Genomic DNA, 20,382 nt, shown 5'->3' with positions numbered 1-20,382 from the left:
GAGATGTGCTCATAGTTGTCAAGTCATGCTGTTCTTCAGTTTGTCAGTCGACCAACAGAGGAGTGACGCCTGCAGGAGAAAAGGCTGTTTCATGGTCCTGAAAATCTTGTTTTTAGAATAAATTTTACTGATACAGACAATCAGTTTAAGTCCAAGATATCCACGTCTGGCCCTGGAGAGAAAAGTCACTGTGCAGCCAAAAATATCTGTACATCTAAGAATGTAAAACCTAAGATAATACTGTATAATGAGTTGTAGCTTGAGGCTGTATTTTTTAAAAAATAAATATTTTTTAATGATTCATTTAAAAGTTTTAACGATGAATTTCAAATAAGTGAATATACCTTGAAAAGAATCACACAGATCCTAACAAACAAACAAAACAATACACAGCTTTTACTGAGTGCTCAGCCACACTTTTTAATACTTTCAAAGTCACAATTTTACATGTATAGCCTGTAAAGTACCTGTATAGTAAAATGTCAGGATTATGTTTGGTCAAAAGCACAACAAGGAAGTCATTACATTACAGAACAACATGTCCCGACCCAAGAAAGACCCCCTTTAACCTCCCGGAGCAACCTCACTGTCCCTTGTGGGCCGATGGGAGAGTCTGCTTGCTGTGCTCATGAACCCCCTGATTCTCCCACAGTTTTAATGTTGAACAAAACCTTTTCACATAATGTGCGAAAATGTTGTCCACAATTTGATTCAGATTCTGTTTTATTAGGGGCTGGGCAGCCTAAGCTGCCAGGACCCTCTTGTATTCATGCGTGTTCTCCTTCTCTCTTTCTTTCTTTCTTTTTTTTTTTTTGATTAATCAAAAATTGAGCCTACAGTGCATCAAAATGTTTGACTGTTAAAGGTACTGTAAACATATACTTGCAAATTCTTGGTAAATAAATCTTCAATGTTTATGAAAAAAAATGACAAAATTTTGGAGTCATGGTAGATGATGTGTGGCAAATTTCAGAATTTTTATCTCAAAAACTCACAACAAACTCACTCAAAACAAATGCTGAACAATTGGAGTCAATGCAAGAATCAGTTTTTCACTTATGGAGAAAATCAATCATTGTTAAAAACAAATGATCAACATCTCTATGCTGTCTAGATGCACTATGTGTATTTTCAGATTTTTGCCTTAATAACTGAATTTTTGACAGCTGTTTAAAATCTGCCTTTCCATGCATGGATGGCTGCTGTCCTGCACGTCAGTGATTGGCTTAGTCAGCTTGTGAAGCTACATGTGAACTTTTAGCTCAGTGAGATAGAGGCTAGTCCTTGGTGTCGAAGATTGCGAGTTCAAGCCTCAGCTTGTGCAACATTCTCATGTGCAAAAACTCACTAAACTTTGCACAAAGGTAAAGTCCCATGCCAGATCTAGTAGCTTCTAGAATCAAGTCAGATCTAGAACTCTGGGACGTTCTCTGCACTCGGCTCCTCCTCCTGAGGGGTTCCCTGGCACCCTGGTCACACATACATTGAGCCTATTTTCAGCCTTACTTGGTGAATCAAGGAACAAAAGGAGTTCATTTGTTTAGAAAATGAAATTCTTTATTTTCTAGAGAACGCACAATACATCTCGAGCCAAAATACCCCCTGAGGCTGAGAGAATCCAATGACTGTTGTGCCGATAGTAGAGATTCAGGCCAGTGTTAAAGTGCTCTCGGTTATTGTATCGGCCACAACTAGCAGGGAATTCATGGTATCACTGTTGGCCATGAAATTCCACATCTGTGCGTCTCTGTCATTTTTGTTAGCATCTTCCCCAGAGAGCAAGCCAAAGCCAAACAGACCAAACCAACTCCAACTTGTAGCTTGATGATTCCCGTAACTAGGCATATCTCCATGGTCGTTTTTTCTTCTTCTTTTTTCAGTCCCTTTTATCCTGCTTATCAAATGATGTGCAGAGGGATTTTAGAAGAAGAAAACTATGGACCCAGAGATGGTCCACCTAGACGGGTTGTTGGTTGGTGTGTTTTAAGCTGGGGGCCACTGTGGCAAGGAAAAACTCCCTCTGAGAGGAAGAAACCTTGGGAGGAACCAGACTCTCTGGGGGAAGCCCATCCTCCTGTGGGCAGGGGCGAGGGGGAGATCCTGCTGCCTTATGTGGGAGTCTCTGGGCCACGGGACGCACAGCAGCCGAGAGGACAGCTGAACAACAGAGAGGACACATTACATGGGACGTCTAAAGACACTACGGATAAAATGTAGTTTACACACCTGCTCATTTCAACTAGCACAGGTTCTGTACCTGTGGAAGTAAAAGTACATGAGGCTGATTTAGGAAAAGCTGACAAAGTGCACATGTCTTACCTGAGTCTACTGCTCTGAACACACATCCAGTGCACTGCAGCACCTCACACTCTTCTACTCCTGAGAATACACACAACACACAGATTTACAGTTAGTGTATTTAACCAAAACAGGGTTCGGGTTCGGGTCAGTGCAGGATCTGGCGATGCCATCCTCTTACCTGTTTCTCGTAGAAGAGGAGGTAAGCTGTCCGTCGACGCAGGCAACAGACAGACTCGCCGGTTGTCTCACGGACTTGCGCGTCATTGTAAGACAGCCAGCGGTCTGTCTGGCTGTCTGCCTCCCCCTCTTGATAGACCCCGTCGCTAACATAATGGCCTGAGAGGAGAGCACACCCTGTTACCTGGGATGTCTACAAACACTATGGATAATATGCAGTTTACACACCTCTTCACTTCAACGAGCGTAGCTTCCCCAACTGTGGAAGTAAAAGTACATTTGACCAATTTAAGATATGCTGACAAAATGAACACATCTTACCTGAATCCACTGTGCGGCCTAAATGGCTCAGTACACTGATTAGTTTGTACTGGCACACAGCCTGAAAAAAAACAAAAACAAAAACACAGATATTAACAGGTAGCCACACACACACACACACACACACACACACACACACACACACACACACAGACAACATCCTGTACAAAGTGCAAACTGACTTTGACTTCAATCCCTCCATGGGTTTGACTGTTTTCTGAGAGTTTAGTTTGCTCTCAGCTCATTTCACATAATAATTACCAGCTGAGCTGAACGGGACGATCTGTTGCCTATTATTTGATTTTTGGTCAATCCTTTGTACTTATCCATCTGTCTCTAACTCTACTGGTATCATCTTTACCTTGTTGGTGTTTTCAAGGCCGACAGCTTCCTCTGACTGCCCAGGGGTCAGCAGCAGCTCTCTGGACAGGACAACAGGGTCCTGCACCTTCTCCAGCGTCCAGGCCGGGGTGAACCTGAAGCGCTTCAGATGCAGGATCAGAACGCTGGAGACAGAAACAACAGAGATGAAGAGGAAGTGATGGAGAGAACAACATGCAAACATTTCAACAAAACAATTAGACTGACAATTGTCAGCTGAGACATTAGGGATGGATGTGACGTCACTCACCTTGGCAGCGTCTGGAAAGACCACTGCTGTCCGGATGTGTCCGCCCCGCACTCACAGCGATACTCCAGCTGGTTTTCCTGCAGAGCATCAAGGCAACATGCTTTAGTTTAGGTATGCAATGCATCAGTCTGGGCCAAATATGCACCTACAATCCCTTTAGGAATCAGGAATACCATTTTGTGGAGGGATAAAATGTTGATTATAAGAGTGCAATGTTTCTTCCTGTTTATATTCTCTTATGAACAAAATATTTAATGAGGACAATGTTAAAATTTCATTTTCCTCAATTGGTGAAAACGGAAAGTTACTGCAGTCAGAAAAAAAAACTAAAAAAAACTGGAGCTGGTGTTGATAGCCAATCAAAGCCCAGTATTGTCATAAATAAGCCTTGAGTGTCACTTCATTTGACTAATTCAATCCTGGATTTGAACAGAACTGCATTCATGTAAAACATCTTGGAGGACAGTATCCTCAGCGATAGATGATTTGAAAACAGATCCACGACAGCTGAACATGATGGGATCTTTATGTGTTAAACATCAGACAATCATAACTTGAGCAGATCAGCAGAGGTGCCACTCACCACCAGGTATCGCTGCAGCGACTGCTCCACTGACTCTGCAGGCACCAGGTCCAGGGAGAGGTTGGTGAAGTTCTCCTCTTTGAGAGACTTCTCACCACAGCTGCACAGTAAAGGGGCAATACACATAAAAATAGAGCCACACAGATCATGAGGATATCACAGACCATCACCTGTGGGACTCTATAGCCGACCGTGACTTCTCAATAGATATAAACATGTATGTGATGAATTTACATGTGTGGTCTTACCCCTTGCAGGTCCTGGTGCTCTGCATCCTAAAAGTCAGGTGAGTCTGGACGGGGCAGGTGTAGCTGCTGCCCAACCTTTTTGCTACCTCCTGTAGCTGGGGAGACAGAGACCTCAGCTGCTCCAGGACACAGCTGAGGAACTCATGGGCGTCCTGAATATACAGAAACACACAGAAACATAGCAAGACATGAACACATGGAGGAGAAATCCTCATCTGGCAGTGCATTCACTGAAAAATGATTTAGGGCAGGGGTCACCAATCATGTGCCATGGAGGGCCGAGAGGCTGCAGGTTTTCATTCCAACCAAAAAGTCCACCAGGTGACTTCACTGATCACCTCACCTTGTATCAGAAAGGAGGAACTAATCAGTGAAATCACCTGGTGGAGGTCTTGGTTGGAATGAAAACCTGCAGCCTCTCTGCCCTCCATGGCACATGATTGGTGACCCCTGATTTAGGGGAAGTCTGCATGCTAATGTGTTGCTGTGGAAGACACAAAAATGACTCACTTTTTGGCTGTTGTCAGCAAACTCGGGCACCTGGGCTGAGACCATCCTCTTGAAGGACTTGAGGACATGACGTTTTTGAACGTCAGCGTCTGTGTATCGAGACACACTGACGTCCACAAGTCCCCTGGAGAGAGTGAAGGAAGAGATGAATGAACAAGATGGAAGAGAAGAGACATTTCTTTTCGTAGCTCTCCTATTTCACTATTACACTCCAAGTCTGTTAATTCACTTCAAATGACTGCATGCAACTGTGTGTGCATGTGTGTGTGTTTTGGGCCATGCATGTACCTGATCAATTCAGCTCCAGGGGCTGAACTCCAGATCCTGAACTGGTTGCTGAGCTCCTGAGTGAAACTTCTCAGAGTCAGGAGACTCTGCAGGCTGGAGTTCATATAGCACGTCTGTGCCAAGTTGGGGAGCCTGAGACACAAACACAAAAAGGACACATCATTTTCTGTGTGAAAACAAACTGGGTCTTGTTTTCCTCTCTCTAGCTGGGTTTTAGAGGAACTGCATGGATTCATGTCTTGTTACAGCTGCATAATGTGCATGTAAATCAAATGTATTTGGGTGTGTGTATATGAGTGTCCTGTCTGGTGCTTACCCGAGGTAGACAACATGGTTCTTAGTGAGGCTCTGGCTGGGCAGGACAGGGGCCACAGACTCCTTTTTAGCGGAACAACTGGCAGAGGCAGGTGTGGGGGTTTCAGCCGTCCTGCCAGTGCTGCGCTGTCCCTCCTGTACCTGCTCTTTAATCTCCGTGCTGCTGCCAGTGGCCTCATCAACTGGTGCAATCTGATAGGAGGAAACAGCAACCAGGTTAAACGTAGCAGGGCCAGCAGCGACACATTAATGACTATTAATTAATTGTACAGTGCTGTCATTCACAGCCTATAAGTTCAAATACAAAAGTGCAGCAATAGTACTTTGTGTGAAGTGTACCTTGCAGCGACGGAAGGGCCATCTACGCCACCAAGGAGGACTATTGGCTCTCTCCTTTTTACTCATGGTGGCGGAGGTTGCTGGAGAGGCTGGGACCCCATTTTCCTCTTTGGGGTTCCCGCAGGTGTTCTCACTGGGCACCTTGTTTTTCTGTCGGGAGTAAAGTACAGTAAAATACACTCATGGTTAAATACACGAGAGACACCAGCAACAGACTAACTAACTGCTATCATATCTACTGTCCACAACTGTCATTCACAGTTCAGAAAATCTACAGACTGCTATAAAGCCGCTTTATGTTTAGTGCTGATAATTTCTGTAAAACCTACCTTGCACCAGTAGAAACACCTATGCCAACAAGGAGGGCTATTGGCTCTCTCCCTGCCTTTTGCTGTGGTGGTGGAGGTGGCTGAAGAGGCTGGGACCCCATTTTCCTGTTTGGGGTCACTGTGTGTGTGAATAAGAAAAACCGTTTGTTGTTGTTGAAGTGATACCTTAGCCATGAAATTAAATGTGATTTGTCAATCACATTTTTCTATCACTGATAGACTGAATAAACTGAATACTTCACTCTGTGTAGATTATTAGGGAGAAGACCAGTGGCGGCTGGCCCATAGGGGGCGCTGGGGCGCCGCCCCTCCAGACGTGGAGGGGAAAAATCTCTAATGTATATATTTACAAATTTTATCATCAGTGTCAATTTTACTTAATAGTGTGTGCCTACATGCAATCTGAATAATTTAAACAACATTTACACCAACTGACTCATTCAATCAGTGGTGAATTTCCTCCCACAGACTGTATCATTTCTCTTTAGGGGCGCTTTTCAAAGCGCCCCAGACCTGCAGCTAAATAGCCAATCCGGTTATGGTTGCTAGGGGAAAATGATGAATAATTGGCCAATCAACGTCGCCAAATTTAACGCCGTAGGGGCGCTGGAAATGTCGCCCCTACGTCCACGTAAAATGCGTGAAGGTTTCGGATTGCTAAAGCTACTTGAGGAGCCAGCGATCATTGTTTTTCGTAGTGAGATTCCCAGACTTACGGTGCCCTACGAAAAAAAAATACCGCGAGGAGTGAGTGAGAGAGATAATGGCGGCGACGATGACAGGAGTTCAAGAGCAGCAGCTTCCACCAAATTCGCTGAGATCCTTATTAAATTACCCTTTTGCGAGAAGGACGGTAGCGGAAAAAATCCGCGTTAAGGAGCTGGGACACGACAAGCCCGAAATCAACATCCAACAGAAAACCAAGGAGAAAGCTACATCCTATAGCAGGACTTTTTGCTGGAGCTGGTTTCAGCGCAAGCCGTGGCTGACAGGTTGTGGAGCAGCCAGTGCACTTTTTTGCTTCCCCTGCATCCTTTTCAGAAGTGACAGGTATGATTCAGCGTGGACACACACACAGACAGACACACACACAGAGAGAGAGACAGACCCAGTGAGAGAGACAGACACACACCAGGGATGCAAACAGCGCGCCGAAAAGCGCAACTCGCTTTTTGCCTGGCCATTTGGGTGAATTTCATGGCCATTTGGGTGACTGTTTTTAACTCGGTATTTGACATAATAACAACGGCACCGGCACCGCACGAGCCAAAAGGCAACACCCACAAGGCAAAGAAACTTTCCAGGCTACAGCAGCGCACTGACATAGATTGTTACAAAGCGAAGAGGTGCCACTCGGCTCTAGTTTCACTGGCTAACAGCAGCACACTGGCTTAGCGTGTCTATTCAGAGAAGAGGTATCACTTTGGCTTATTTTTCATATTCAATCTGTGTTATGACATGCATACTACTGCTCATTCATTGGTGGTTGAATTGTTAGGTCTGTTTGATAAGTAATTTACATTTTTAAAACAAATGATAATCTAACATATTGTTAAATTATTGGAGTCAAGCTTGCTGGTAAACATCTACTCCTTCAAGATAATTTATTATGTTCTACAACTCATAATACTACATACCTAGTGTTTGAGCAACATATCTCCTCTGTGCTACAAAAGATCCGCTGTAACCCCCTGTTGTTCTGTTGTGTTTGTGACATGCACTGACAAATTTTGCTGCTTCTATGGCACTGATGCTTTTTTCTTCAAGCAAATTTTGCATTTTTTCTTGATCAGATAGGGTAAATCATCTGATTATGTTTTAATTTTTGAAAAGAACTTTGCTGTAAACTCACTCACTCACTGTTGATTTGTATAGATTCAGCTGAAATCCCTTTCTGTAAATTTATCTCATTATTGTATTGTATTGTATAGTATTTGATAGCATAAAGTCTAATATAGCTGTAAATTGTTATTTTATCTTTGAAACTGTTGATTTTGAGAAGGAAATTAAATATTATTGTGGAACTGTTAGTAATTTTCCCACTGTTCATTTGAATGCTTATACTAGACTAGGCAGGGAAATGTGTTGGCACACCAGCCCCACCAAGAATTTTTTTCACCAGCCGCCACTGGAGAAGACTAATTGCCAGAATCAATCAGAAGTGATTGGAAAGGCAGTTTTTGTGTTTTAGATGATGTGTAAGATGTCTAAGTCAAATTAGCAATTACTAATTATTCGTAATTATTATTAAAGTGAAGGAATAAAGTCCTGAAAGATTTCCTTACCTCTTCTGTGGGCTGCCATCATCTCCACCCAAGTTCTCATCAGAAGTGGTGTTGTTTTTCTGGTAGGAATAAAGAAAATTAAACATGCTTAAACTGATTTAAAAAAAAAAAAAAAAACTGACTTTAAAAACAAATAAATAAATATGTAAGTGTCTCGCTTTTCACAGACATAGGTCACAAAAGTGCTTCAAAACGGCATAATACCATGTGCAAAGAAAATAAAAAAAAATTAAAGGACACCTAAGTCACATACAAAAAGGGGAAAACTATGTATTCAATGCATGTGAACAAATAATACACATGAAGAATGGTACAAAAAAAGCTTATTCAAGTTTCAAAACTTGAATTTGCAGGACAACATTTTGCACCAACAATCTGAGTTTCCACAGTCAGAAGAATAACATGAAGCAACTTAAAAAAACTGTTCTTAGTGAAACACACACCTTCTGACGAGCGCAAGGCCAGCAAAACATCCTTGCAAATGAATATTAGGCTTTCAAAATAATCGCAAAGTTTTCCCCGAGAGCATGTGTGCTGTCCGTGTCGGCAGTGAACTTCATCTGGCCCGAGTTGGAAGCGAGCGCCTCTCTGAGCTCGAGACGCTTCTAGAACCTCCATTGTTCTGTCATAAAGTCACTGCTGTTTGCTCATAAGCAGAGCCGACCGCCTCACCAAGTATAAAGAACATAAACAGTCACACAGAAATCGAATTCACCTCAAGGTACATAAAAGCAGTACAAACTAATAAGCTACGTTAAATCAAAACACCTCAGTGAGTCGATGTAATGTTAGCTATCAGCGTCAGGACAGTAAACGCTGCATGGTGAATACAACATTTAATAAACTGATTTACTCTCTAAATGAACACAAAAACATTCTATTGGCCCTATAGTCATAATTATGAATATTTTTTGCTTATAACCACAAGGCTGGGAGTCTCCAGACTTTCATCTATTAGTTGGCACTAGCTAGCTACAACATGCTAACTAGTGAAAAAGTTAAGCTAACTTAGTCGCTGGTTAGCTATATAAACTTATTTGTTAAAAAAAAATAAAAACACGTGTAATTTTAAGATAATATCATTGTGTTCTGTGTCAGTGTGCCGTGCTATGTATTCTGAGGTAAAATAATGTGTAATACTTACGTAAAAACCTCGCAGGTGTGAAGTGACTCAGCAGAAGCTCAGCTCCTGCAGCCGTGTCCTGGATAAAATGGAGACAGCTAACAGACAAGTTTAAGTTATTATTTATTATTTTCAATTTTAAAATAGCTTGTGGGTAAACAGATTTGTACAAATGTAACAGACAGAAGAAATAACTACTAATCTTTGCCATTATTGTTGCTTATGTAATGTATTTTGTTGTAATGTGTATTAATGTCACCAAAATCCCTCATTTGTTCTGTTCTTGATATTGGGAGTACTGTATTAAGTTGTGATTTAGCGCCCCCTACTGACCGTTAGCAGACATACTGCTTCATTTCTATGGAGGACTAAAAGGGACAGAATGAAATAAATAAATACATCTTTAAATAAATACTTAAAAGTGTCATTAATTAATTAAAATGGGAATTAAATAAATAAATGTGTCATTAAATAAATAAATGTCATTAAATAAATAAATGTGTCATTAAATGTGTCATTAATTCATTAAAATACCAGTTCATTTAATGTAAAAACATATATATAATTATTTCATTATTTATTTAATTATTTCATGGACCGGTGTTGCAATGCTTCATGAATTAATTTTATCTGTCAAAGTCACCCATCAAAGTCAGTGGGCGGGACTAACGTGAATCTAGCCCAATCGATTGCTTAGGTCTGAAGCCTGGAAGTCTGGAAGTCTGCCGGAGCCGGAGGAGTTCTGCTGAGAGCCTCTCCAGTTAAAGTTACTGCTTCTCTGAGTAGTTCTGGGCAACTTCTCGACATTTTGTGGCTGCACCTATCTAGCACGCATCGCGCACCGCAGTAACATTTGCTCCTGCAAATCCCCCATTTGCTTGAACCGAGTAAAGGTTGCGCCACCAAGTGTGTCAGAATATCAAATCAAATCAAATCAAATCAAATCAAATCAAATCAAATCAAGCTTTATTGTCATTAAGCAACACATACAGTAGTAGTGCACACAAAATGAGATAGAGTTTTTCACTTGGGATCCCCGAGTGATGGTAAAGTCAGCAGTTTAAAAGTCTAACAGCTTTCTGGAGGAAGCTGTTGCTCATTCTAGCGGTTTTGCTTTTCACCGTTTGCCTGATGGAAGCAGCTCAAAGTATTTGTGGAGCGGGTGAGAGGGGTCTCTGGCAATGTTCAGTGCTCTACTCCTGCAGGGATGGGATGTTTCCATGGAGCCATGTCTCCGCAAAAGCAAGCACACAGCAGTCTCTCTCCTGCGGGTGTCTCTTAGCAAGCGTAGCTCGTCCAGCTTGTTGTCGAGGGAGCGAACATTAGAGAGCAAGAGCCACGGTCCTGCTGGTCTGGAGGGGTTAGCCTATAGCCTTTAGCCTGTAGCCTGTAGCCTGTAGCCTCTAGCCTTTAGCCTTTAGCCTGTAGCCTGTAGCCTAGCGTGGATCCCGGCTCTCTTCCCCCTCATTTGTTTACGTTTGCACCACTTGCGCTCCCTCCTCTCCCTGGTGACGGCCGGTGTAGACGCAGGTAAAATCCCGTGCTGCCGTAGTGTGTCCACATCAAAGCAGAGTGCCTCAGTTCTTGCAGCATGCTTTACCTGATGTTTAGTAAAGTCTCTCGGCTGTAGGTTATGCAACCTGAGCGTCTGGGTTAAGCAAAACAGTTAAAAACTTTCACTCTAGAATATGTTTACTTGCTCTGCATCAATCGATTATCTGAAGTCGATCTGTCTTGGCTTGCTGTGCCGGGTAACCAGTCAGGTGTTAGGATCCGCCCACTGACTTTGATGGGTGACTTTGACAGATAAAATTAATTCATGAAGCACTGCAACACCGGTCCATGAAATAATTAAATAAATAATGAAATAATTATATATATGTTTTTACATTAAATGAACTGGTATTTTAATGAATTAATGACACATTTAATGACACATTTATTTATTTAATGACACATTTATTTATTTAATGACATATTTATTTATTTAATGACACATTTATTTATTTAATTCCCATTTTAATTAATTAATGACACTTTTAAGTATTTATTTAAAGATGTATTTATTTATTTCATTCTGTCCCTTTTAGTCCTCCATACATTTCCGCCAAATTGGGCTACTTTTTAAGTGTTGCCGCGGGTAACAAATTTTGTCCGCGGGTTGGGCTTGGGCAGACCTGTGGCATACAGATGATGAATAATGCCTATGAATAAAGATTCATATTTTGAATGACTAATGAAACCTGCTGCCACGAGTTTGAGCCCACCAGAGAGATGCTGGCCTTGTTCAATACAGTTTTGTATGACAGGGACCAGGGCGAGGGATCTTAACATGTCTAAAAAGAAACTGGACAACACTGTAAATACTTCAAGTTCATGGAGTTTTTTTCCCGTTCTTTTTTATGTTGGAGACAGCCAGCAGTTTAACAGGTGAGCTGAAATGATTTTCAATTGCCTTTGCCTGGGAAATTGCCTTTAATGTTTATGATGTTATTTTATAAATATTATAGTGCATTTTGCAATTATAGCAATGCTGTTGGACTTTAAAAGCAACATATATGGATTTTTATAGGCATATTTTGAGTTCTGGTATTGGGCTGATTTTTGGGCCGTTTTTATACCCGGTTGGGCGGGTTTGGGGCTGGTTTTGAGTTGCTGTTTGGCTGCTTTTGTCTCACAGATCTGGCAACCCTTCATTCCCTGTCTCTCGTCAGTCTGCGCTGAATTTGACTGAGAGAGGTATGTACTCATTGCAGCGCGATCATAAAGTTTGAATTTTAGATTTTAATGCTGGTTTAAGTGCACACAGCAGGTTATTAATGCATAATGTTGTTACTGTAGATGGGTTGTGTAGTTTTGTCGAGCATTTTGCCAGTAAAAGTGAGTTTTGAGAACTTTAAAAAACTAGCTTAAACCGTTTTTTGTAACCGTTATGTGGCTGGGTTTCGCCGTTTCATCTAGTAGGATACACGCTTATGCTTGTCCTTTTCTCATGTTAGGCGTGTTGAAAGCCCATGACAGAGTTTTGCTCTATTTTTGGACTCTCTCAAACAGGTATGTTTATGCTGTACTCCCAGTATCACGTTCAGTAAATGTATTTTTCACTTGTGGTTGATTGTATTAGTGATTGTGTTTGAGGATAGATCCCGTGGCAGCCGTTGGCGCCGGTAAGAATTTTGCATCTCATGGTAAATGTATAACGTATTTTTGATGAATGTTGCAACTGTAAACAAACACAGTAAGATGTTTTATTTCACATAGAAATTAACAATGTAAGTGAATGTTTTACTTCACATAGATACACTGCAAAAACTCAAAATCTTACCAAGATTATTTGTCTTATTTCAAGTCAAAAATGTCAAAAATAAGTGTAATGAGATATTTTGACTAGTAATAAGACATTTTTGACTTGAAATAAGACAAACAATGCTACAATCGTGTATAAACACAGAGTTCAAATAAATCTAATCTTCTCCGCTCTGGTATCATCACATTAGCATGTTCTCACAGGGCTAGCAGTTAGCTGGTGTTAACAGGACTAGCAAGGCTGTCTGTTAGCTGTCTCCGCTGTTTTCTCCTTGTGCTTGAAGTGCATGTGGTTAAGCATCGAGCTGGTATTTATGTAATATACAAGTTTAACGCCACATATCTTGCACTGCACGTTATCGTCGTCCTTTTTGTCAAAGTATTTCCACACAACACTCTTCCTGGTCGCGGCTGACATGGTGCATCATGTGACGCCAAATGAGTTGCAGCCAAAACCAACACACTGCTCAGGTGTTCGAATAGTAAGATGTGCCAGTGTGTATATGGGTATTTATGTATTTGGTATATGTACTGATTTCCTGTCCTGTATGTTTGCATGCTTGCGATTACATGCAACATCACATACATTGTAATCATTAGTTATTATTTATTGTTGTTGTTGTTTATTTTTATTATGTTACACTTGTATGTGTGATGTGATTCTGGATATGAATATGTACAGATTTCTTGTCCTGTATGTGAAATCTGCTTCGGCAATACAAATCAGCCATGCCAGTGGAGCCCTTTTGAATTAGAATTTAGAGAGAAAGAGGCACAGAGTTTGTTAAAGTGAAAGTCTGTTCTCTAACCTGCGGGCTGCATTAGTGCTGGATCCAGCAGTCAAATACAAATACATTCCTACAATAAATACATTCAACACATCATTATACACGATTAACAGCAGAACAAATACTGAATAATTAAAAATACTAAAGATACAACACACTGAAATATATAATTAATTTTTTAAAATTATTATTATTTGCATTGCTGAAATTTATTGAATGGGAGGTGGTTTATGGGTAAACAGGAAAATTTCAGAAGGACTTGTTATGCCGCTAAGGTCTTCACCTCTTGGTGGTCTTCTTGGCTTTTTTGAAGGGTTTCTTGATGGCGCTTAACATTCTTCTGAAGAAAGATGGCTTAGAGTTCTTGTCTTGTTCGTCAACAGTCTGCCGGGTTTCCTTGTCCAGGTTCTTGGTCTCAGTTGCCAGTTCATCGGTCAGTTTTTCTATTTCAGCCTGGGCTCTGGAGGCAGCACAGGTACTGCTCAGGGTGGCCATCACATGCTCTGACATCAGCTGAGCACAGACACTCACTGCCTCATCTTGGTTGGTCATATCATCTACTTCACAGGATGGTGGAGGTGGGAGGAAGGAGATGAGAAGATGCCTCACAGCTCCCTCCACAAACAAATACACCTGCTCAGTGGGATTGAATTCAACGGCGGCAAGCTGTTTCATGTTGGGTGCAGAAATGGCCTTTCTGGGTTGAGCCACTGGGACGTTGCTGAGAAATTTGTCATGCAACAGCAAGTTGTAGATCCTGTCGCTAAGTGGACGAGACAGACTCTGCAGCTGGTTCTGGCTGATTAGCTCTTCCAATTGAGCCAGCATCGCACCACTGTCCTGTAAGTTTGGCTCCATGTCGTCCAAGATGGCACCCATGACGTTAGCCATGGTCTGGACCTCCGGTCCTGCTGCTGGGACATCAGTTCCCTTGGGCTTCTTCTTGCCCTTCAGCAGCTTTTTTAGTTTCCTCTTGGCTTTTTGCATCACACCTTGCTTTTGGTGCTCAACAGCCCTTTTGTGGCAGGTAAAAAACTCTTTAAGTTTTTCCTGCACGGTGCGCTTGATCTTTTCCGCTGTGGAACACATATGAACCTCAGGTACTCTATGAGTTGAGCGTTGCCATGGGAATTTAAACTTTCTTTTCTTAGGCTGACACATTTCGTTTACATCTTTGACCACGATGTCTAAAATCTCTGTTGCAGCAGAATCCACAGATGGCACGTAGCGCCCAACCGGACTCGGCTTGAGGCTCTTCGGGTAATGCACGGCCAGTGCCTTAGTGAGTGTGGCTTTTATCACCTGGTAGCACGTGCACTTGAACCTGGAGGATGACAGGTCCTCGACAACCTCCTCAGGGCAGATGGTGATCGATGGACCATCCTCAGGAACTCCGCTGTCATCCACAACAGGCTCAGGCGCATCGGGCTTTCCCTGCAGGGCTGTGTTCACATCATACAGTTCAGCAGGTTGGGCATCCGACAGCCTGGACAGGACTGGAGTTTGTGCTCTGGAACCAGTGTGCTCATCAAGTCTATCAATGATGTCAGCAACACACTGGCTCATTGAGCGTGAAACCTCCTCTTTAATATCAGCGAGCCTGCAAGAGCCGCGGAACATCTTTGTTCTCATGTCACAGCTTATTGAGGGGGAGCGGCCTTCCAGTTTGGCTGATCTTGGCCTCATGAGCTCAGACATTTTGCCCTGTATGTTCCGGCTGACAGTGTCTACAGCAGAGGCTGTGTTGAGGTCAGTGTCAGAGGCTGCGTCCGGAGAACCATTACTTTTTTTCTCCAGTTTAACAGAGTGAGTTACCACCTCATCAATAAAGCCTATGAAGAGACTTTTAGCCCTAGACTCCAGGCTAATTTTATCTTCTTCTATGGTGCTTTCCATGGTTGGAGTCTGAGCCTGTGAGTTGAGTTCCATTATTATGGACAGTTCAGTTGCTTGGAGCTGCTTAGTGACCACCTCAGTAGCAACCGTCTGGAAGTCCTGGCTGGACATCACCTCACACATGGTCTGAGGATATGACAGACTTGTTTCATCCTTATGGTCTCTGTCATCATCAACCTCGCCACTATTTTCCAATGCACTGATGAGTTTGTCCAAGTAAAGGTTTTGACTGCAGCTTGGTGAAGTGTCACCACCAGATTCCACTTTCTCAGGGTCTGAGGGATGTGGAATTAGGGACTCCTTGTTCCTTTTACCCTTTTTTTGAAAGTGCCTTAAGACTAATGCTATTGATGCTGTCACTCTCAGAATGCAGAGTCTAATTTGATGCACAATGAGGGTGCAGCAGTTAACTGAATGTACACTGACTTCAGATGGGCTAGGCTGCATGCGTTCAGAGGTGGGTGTTGCTGCTTGTATGCCATCCTCAGCAGGTTCCAGGGATTCAAGGTGTTCTCTTGATTCTGTGTCAGGAGTCTTTGATCGAGACTGGCATCCATAACTCTGGCTCACAGGCCTGAAGATTGCTTCAATTTGATTTCCCATTTTGGAAGAAATCTCTTTGGCATCCAAGCGGGCCCTGGTAGCCAGGCTGTCGTCATTGAGGATTTCAGGCTCCTCAGCCTGGACTCTCTCCACCATGGTGTTCACTTCCTGTGTGAAGCTCTTAACCAAGATGGAAGCTGTTGATTTTGTTTCCAGCACTGAGGAGGGAGTAGTTGAGCGCTGACTCTGGGACTCCAGCAGAGAAATTTGGCTCTTTGAGACCCGAGACTGGAACTCAGCATCTCTCAGCAAGTCCAGGTTTTCACTGACAAGAGAACCAGGCAACTTGGACTCTTCTTTAACAGGTTCTTTTTCGGAGAATGCAGGGGCAACAGCAGTTGGATTATCTGACTTCTTAGAGTATTTAATTTTGGTGGCCAGGTTTCGAATGATTTTTCCGGCCATTCTTCCTTGTTTTCCTGCTGTCTTCTCCTCACAGCTCTCCATGGTGTCGGCGATGGCTGACATCACTTCGTCTGTGACCGGCTGCAGGAGGGACTCGGGCTCGTGCTCTGTGGACTTGTCTTTCATGTCGGCTAGGGTCTTCCCAGCAAAGCCTAGGCATTTCATGGCAGCAGACATAATTTTTGATACGTTCTGTTTTGTCTTTTTGATGCTGAAGTTGGTGCTATGACTCTTGGCCACTGGAGAGCACGCAGCAACGACAGAGAGACCTTGGTTCAACTGTTGGACTACGTCTCCCAGCATGCCATTGGAGGCAGAACTGCCTAGAGATTCAGCCAATGTTTCTGCATCTACTTCAAAATATTTCTGGAGTGGATCGTCAACAACAGGCCTCACGATGGTGGGCGAGGCCTGCTGAGAAGTTCCACTTCCAGTTTTTTCTGAGACCCTGGTGATGGCCCCATCCCTGTCTGTGTCAGAGACACTCATTACACTGTGGGTCTGTTTGGGCTGAGCAGAGTCCTCTACATGCAGCTGGTCAGTTAGGACTGGGACCAGCAGCTGTAGGACCAGTTCAGCAACCACTTTAATGATCCTCTTAGAGACCTTGGTCAGGTGAGCCTGGGTGTCAGGGTTGTTCATCCTGTCACAGATGGAGGTCCAGTGGCTGTCACAGAGGGTTTTGATGAGTGAGGAGAGCATGGCTTGATAGACATCTTCGTCCTCATTGTGCTCTTGGAGCACTCTCTCCTGTAGAAACTGCAGTGCTGCAGCTCTATCTGGAGATGGCCGCTGAGCAGAGTTGGTGCTCTGCTCTTGGCTCTTGGTTGATTTGGGTGTGTTCGGCATTGTGGGTTTAACGTTATGGGGGCGGGGGCGCAGGAAGCTCTGAATCAGGTCTCATGTAGACAGCTGATCATCTCAATGATGATGTCATATTTTACGCTGTCTGTGATCCTGTGATGTCACAATGACTCAGTTGTGACATCATCATGATGTCACAATGGCAGTGGCTCCATTGTGATGTCATCATGATGTCACAATGATGTCACCAAGCCACCAAGCACAGGGCTCACATTAAGCCACGGCATGTCATCATGACGTGTCATGAAAACCCTCTGTTAGGGCTCACAAAATTTGGTGATTTTTTCTTTTGCTTTTTCTTCAAATAATTTCCATTAAAATTGGGCTGTTATAGGCTATCCTAGTCCAGTAAATGTTGTGATGGTGTTCTTGTTCTCTGTTCTGAAACAAACCCTTTTTTTCATCATTCTGATTGGCTGCTGTTTAATCCAGAGTTTCTGATTGGCTGCGATTAGTAATTAAGCGACACCTCAATAAAGACTGTTTGTCAAAATTGTCAATTTGTAAAGTGCAGTTTTTTTTTTTTAAATTAAAAAGAATACTAATTATAGCTACAAAACAAGATAATAATCAATTGATTAATAAATCAATCAGTTCATTCATTCATTCATTTTTTTTCTCTCATTAATCTACACTCAGTACCCTATACCCTGCACCTTAAGAAGAACTGTTCGTAGAACCATCTTAACATGTGAAACCAACCGAACATGTGCAATAAGCTGACTTCCTGTGAAATTGAATTCACAAGTGAAATAACTTGTTTACATCCTCTCCTGTTATTTATTCACAATGCACTATTGTACACTGCACTATTCTTATTTTACTTTTTTAAATTTAATTTTACTTTTCTTATTTTACTTTATTTTGCACTATTTTATCTATTGAAATATACTTATTTTTATCTTATTGTATTTAAATGTAAACATTCTAAAAAACACCAGCAGGAGTAGCACCTTGAATTTCGTTGTATGCTTTTGTTTACATTGACAGTAAAGGCTTCTGATTCTGATTCTGATTCTATAATGACAAGTCAAAACAGGATTTTTGAAATTTTTGCAAATGTATTAAAAAGGAGGCAGCAGAAATTATTCCGCTACCTTTCATGCCACTGTCCTATTTCCAACGTCGCTGCGCCTGAAAAAGCATATTTTCTCCCTTCCGGATGTCCATCCCAGCTTCCATAGCTGCCCTTCTTCTCTGCTTCTGTGGCACTTTCCTGTATTTTCCCTCTTTTTTGCTCTGTGTTGCCCTCTGTCATTAACAATGGATGAGGAGCGATTGATCGTTGAGATCAATAAGCTACTACTGCCCATCACTGGATATAACATTATGGTAGCCTGTCAGACAATGCTGGTTGATCTGCTGCTTTCAAAACACTATATTCCAAGTTATTAATAAAAAAATAGGCAACTTACCCATGTCGCTTTGTCTTTTTTCTGTGGTATGTATTTTTTTTTTTTTTTTTCCAGTTGACACTGGTTGTAGATTTGTAGATTTATTTATTTTTAAAAGAAAGAAATGGGACAGTACATGTTAATGCACATATAAATGTAAACACGTGAGATTGTAGCCGTGTGGCTAATTTCCATCTCTAGTCCCATTGGCAGGTTGGTGTTGTACAACGTTCATTCACAATAACAACAAAACAAAACAAACAACATAGTTGATCATAAAACATACAGGCCAAGGCTCAGGGGACCATGCGCATTTCACCACAGCTTAAACACTAAATTAAACACTAAAATTATATGTCGAGGGGCTGGTTAAAGTGCAAAGTGCTAAAGTGTAAAGTGCATTATTGTATTGCAAATTGCCCAAGAAATATTAAGTGCTATTTTGATTGCCTAATACTCAATTGCATATTACAATGATTTAATACCAACGATGGTAATTTGTGATACATAGAGTACCTAGATATATAGAAATATAAAGTGCTTGTTGTGTTGCACATTGCCCTAGAGCCTAATTAGTGAAAATTGCACGTTACCCGATTACATATTGCAATAGGTGATTATATACCAACAATGGTAATTTTATGATACAGAGAGTACCCAATTATGCAAGAATATAAAGTGCGTGTTGCATTGCACATTGCCCTAGTACCTAGAAAAATAAATGGAGATGTAGCCTAATAAATAGAAAACAAAAATGTTAATGAGGAAGAGGAAAGTAATAATGATGTATGTGCTCAATAGAAATTGCGGATGGAACCCTTGACAAATTAGTTACATTGAACAAATACACAGATTTATGCATGGTTATGGCAACAGTGTTGTTCTTCCAGTAGCCAAGCTTTAAGGTTGACGTTCTACAGCGCGACACTTACAGTTTGCGTTGGGTGCCTCAGGTGACGCACGTCACCTGAAGCACTAGCTGTGCCGCCGGTGTGTGTTGGGCTTTACCCAGATCTGTGCCTTGCAACAATCCTGTCTCTGAGCTCTGCAGGCAGTTCCTTTGACCTCATGGCTTGATTTTTGCTCTGATATGCATTGTCAGCTGTGAGGCCTTTTATAGAGAGCTGTGTGCCTTTCCAAATCATGTCCAATCAATTAAACATAGCACAGGTGGAATCTGTTGGGTGGGCTAATCAAGGTGAAGAAACATCTCAGCAACCATCAAGAGAAATGGGAGGCACCTGAGCTAAATTTCAAGGGTCTGAATACTCATGTCAATGTGATGTAATATTTCAGTTTTTCCTTTTCAATAAATTTGAAAAAAAATTGACAATTCTATTTTCACTTTGTCATTATAGGGTACGGAGTGGTGATTAATGAGAGAAAAAATGAATTTAAACGATTGTAGCATCAGGCTGCAACATGACAAAAGTGAAAACAGTGAAGGTGGTCTGAATACTCTCTGAATGCACTGTATGTGAACACTGCGTCCTCCCCTCCAGCCTTCTTTTGTAGAACTGAACTCTGAAGGGCAATAATTAAAATATCTTGCCTTTCCTGCTGAAAATTAGATTATTTTGTGATTAAAGAAGACACTGACTCGGCTTTTTCAAAAAACCTTAATGCAGCTTTCAACACCGAAACTTTCCTCTCATCCATGTTAATCTGTGAACTTT

General features: G+C 42.0%; 1 protein-coding gene across 1 annotated transcript; it reads right to left on the bottom strand.

Moving 5' to 3' along the window:
* Window positions 1-1,974: 1,974 nt before the first annotated feature.
* LOC115362429 (ubiquitin carboxyl-terminal hydrolase 37-like) lies at window positions 1,975-19,684 on the bottom strand. The gene is made up of 14 exons (XM_030056352.1): window positions 19,639-19,684; window positions 8,328-8,386; window positions 6,043-6,160; window positions 5,714-5,863; window positions 5,376-5,566; window positions 5,060-5,191; window positions 4,772-4,895; window positions 4,262-4,413; window positions 4,014-4,113; window positions 3,431-3,507; window positions 3,161-3,305; window positions 2,480-2,860; window positions 2,320-2,379; window positions 1,975-2,157 (listed from the first exon to the last, which is right to left on the bottom strand). The coding sequence occupies exons 4-12, from the start codon at window positions 5,777-5,779 to the stop codon at window positions 2,711-2,713; spliced, it is 1,137 nt and encodes a 378-aa protein (XP_029912212.1). The 5' UTR covers window positions 5,780-5,863; window positions 6,043-6,160; window positions 8,328-8,386; window positions 19,639-19,684; the 3' UTR covers window positions 1,975-2,157; window positions 2,320-2,379; window positions 2,480-2,710.
* Window positions 19,685-20,382: the final 698 nt, after the last annotated feature.

Source organism: Myripristis murdjan, chromosome 7 (genome assembly GCF_902150065.1).
Source record: "Myripristis murdjan chromosome 7, fMyrMur1.1, whole genome shotgun sequence".
NCBI lineage: Eukaryota > Metazoa > Chordata > Actinopteri > Holocentriformes > Holocentridae > Myripristis > Myripristis murdjan.
This window is presented reverse-complemented; position numbering and strand designations above follow the sequence as displayed.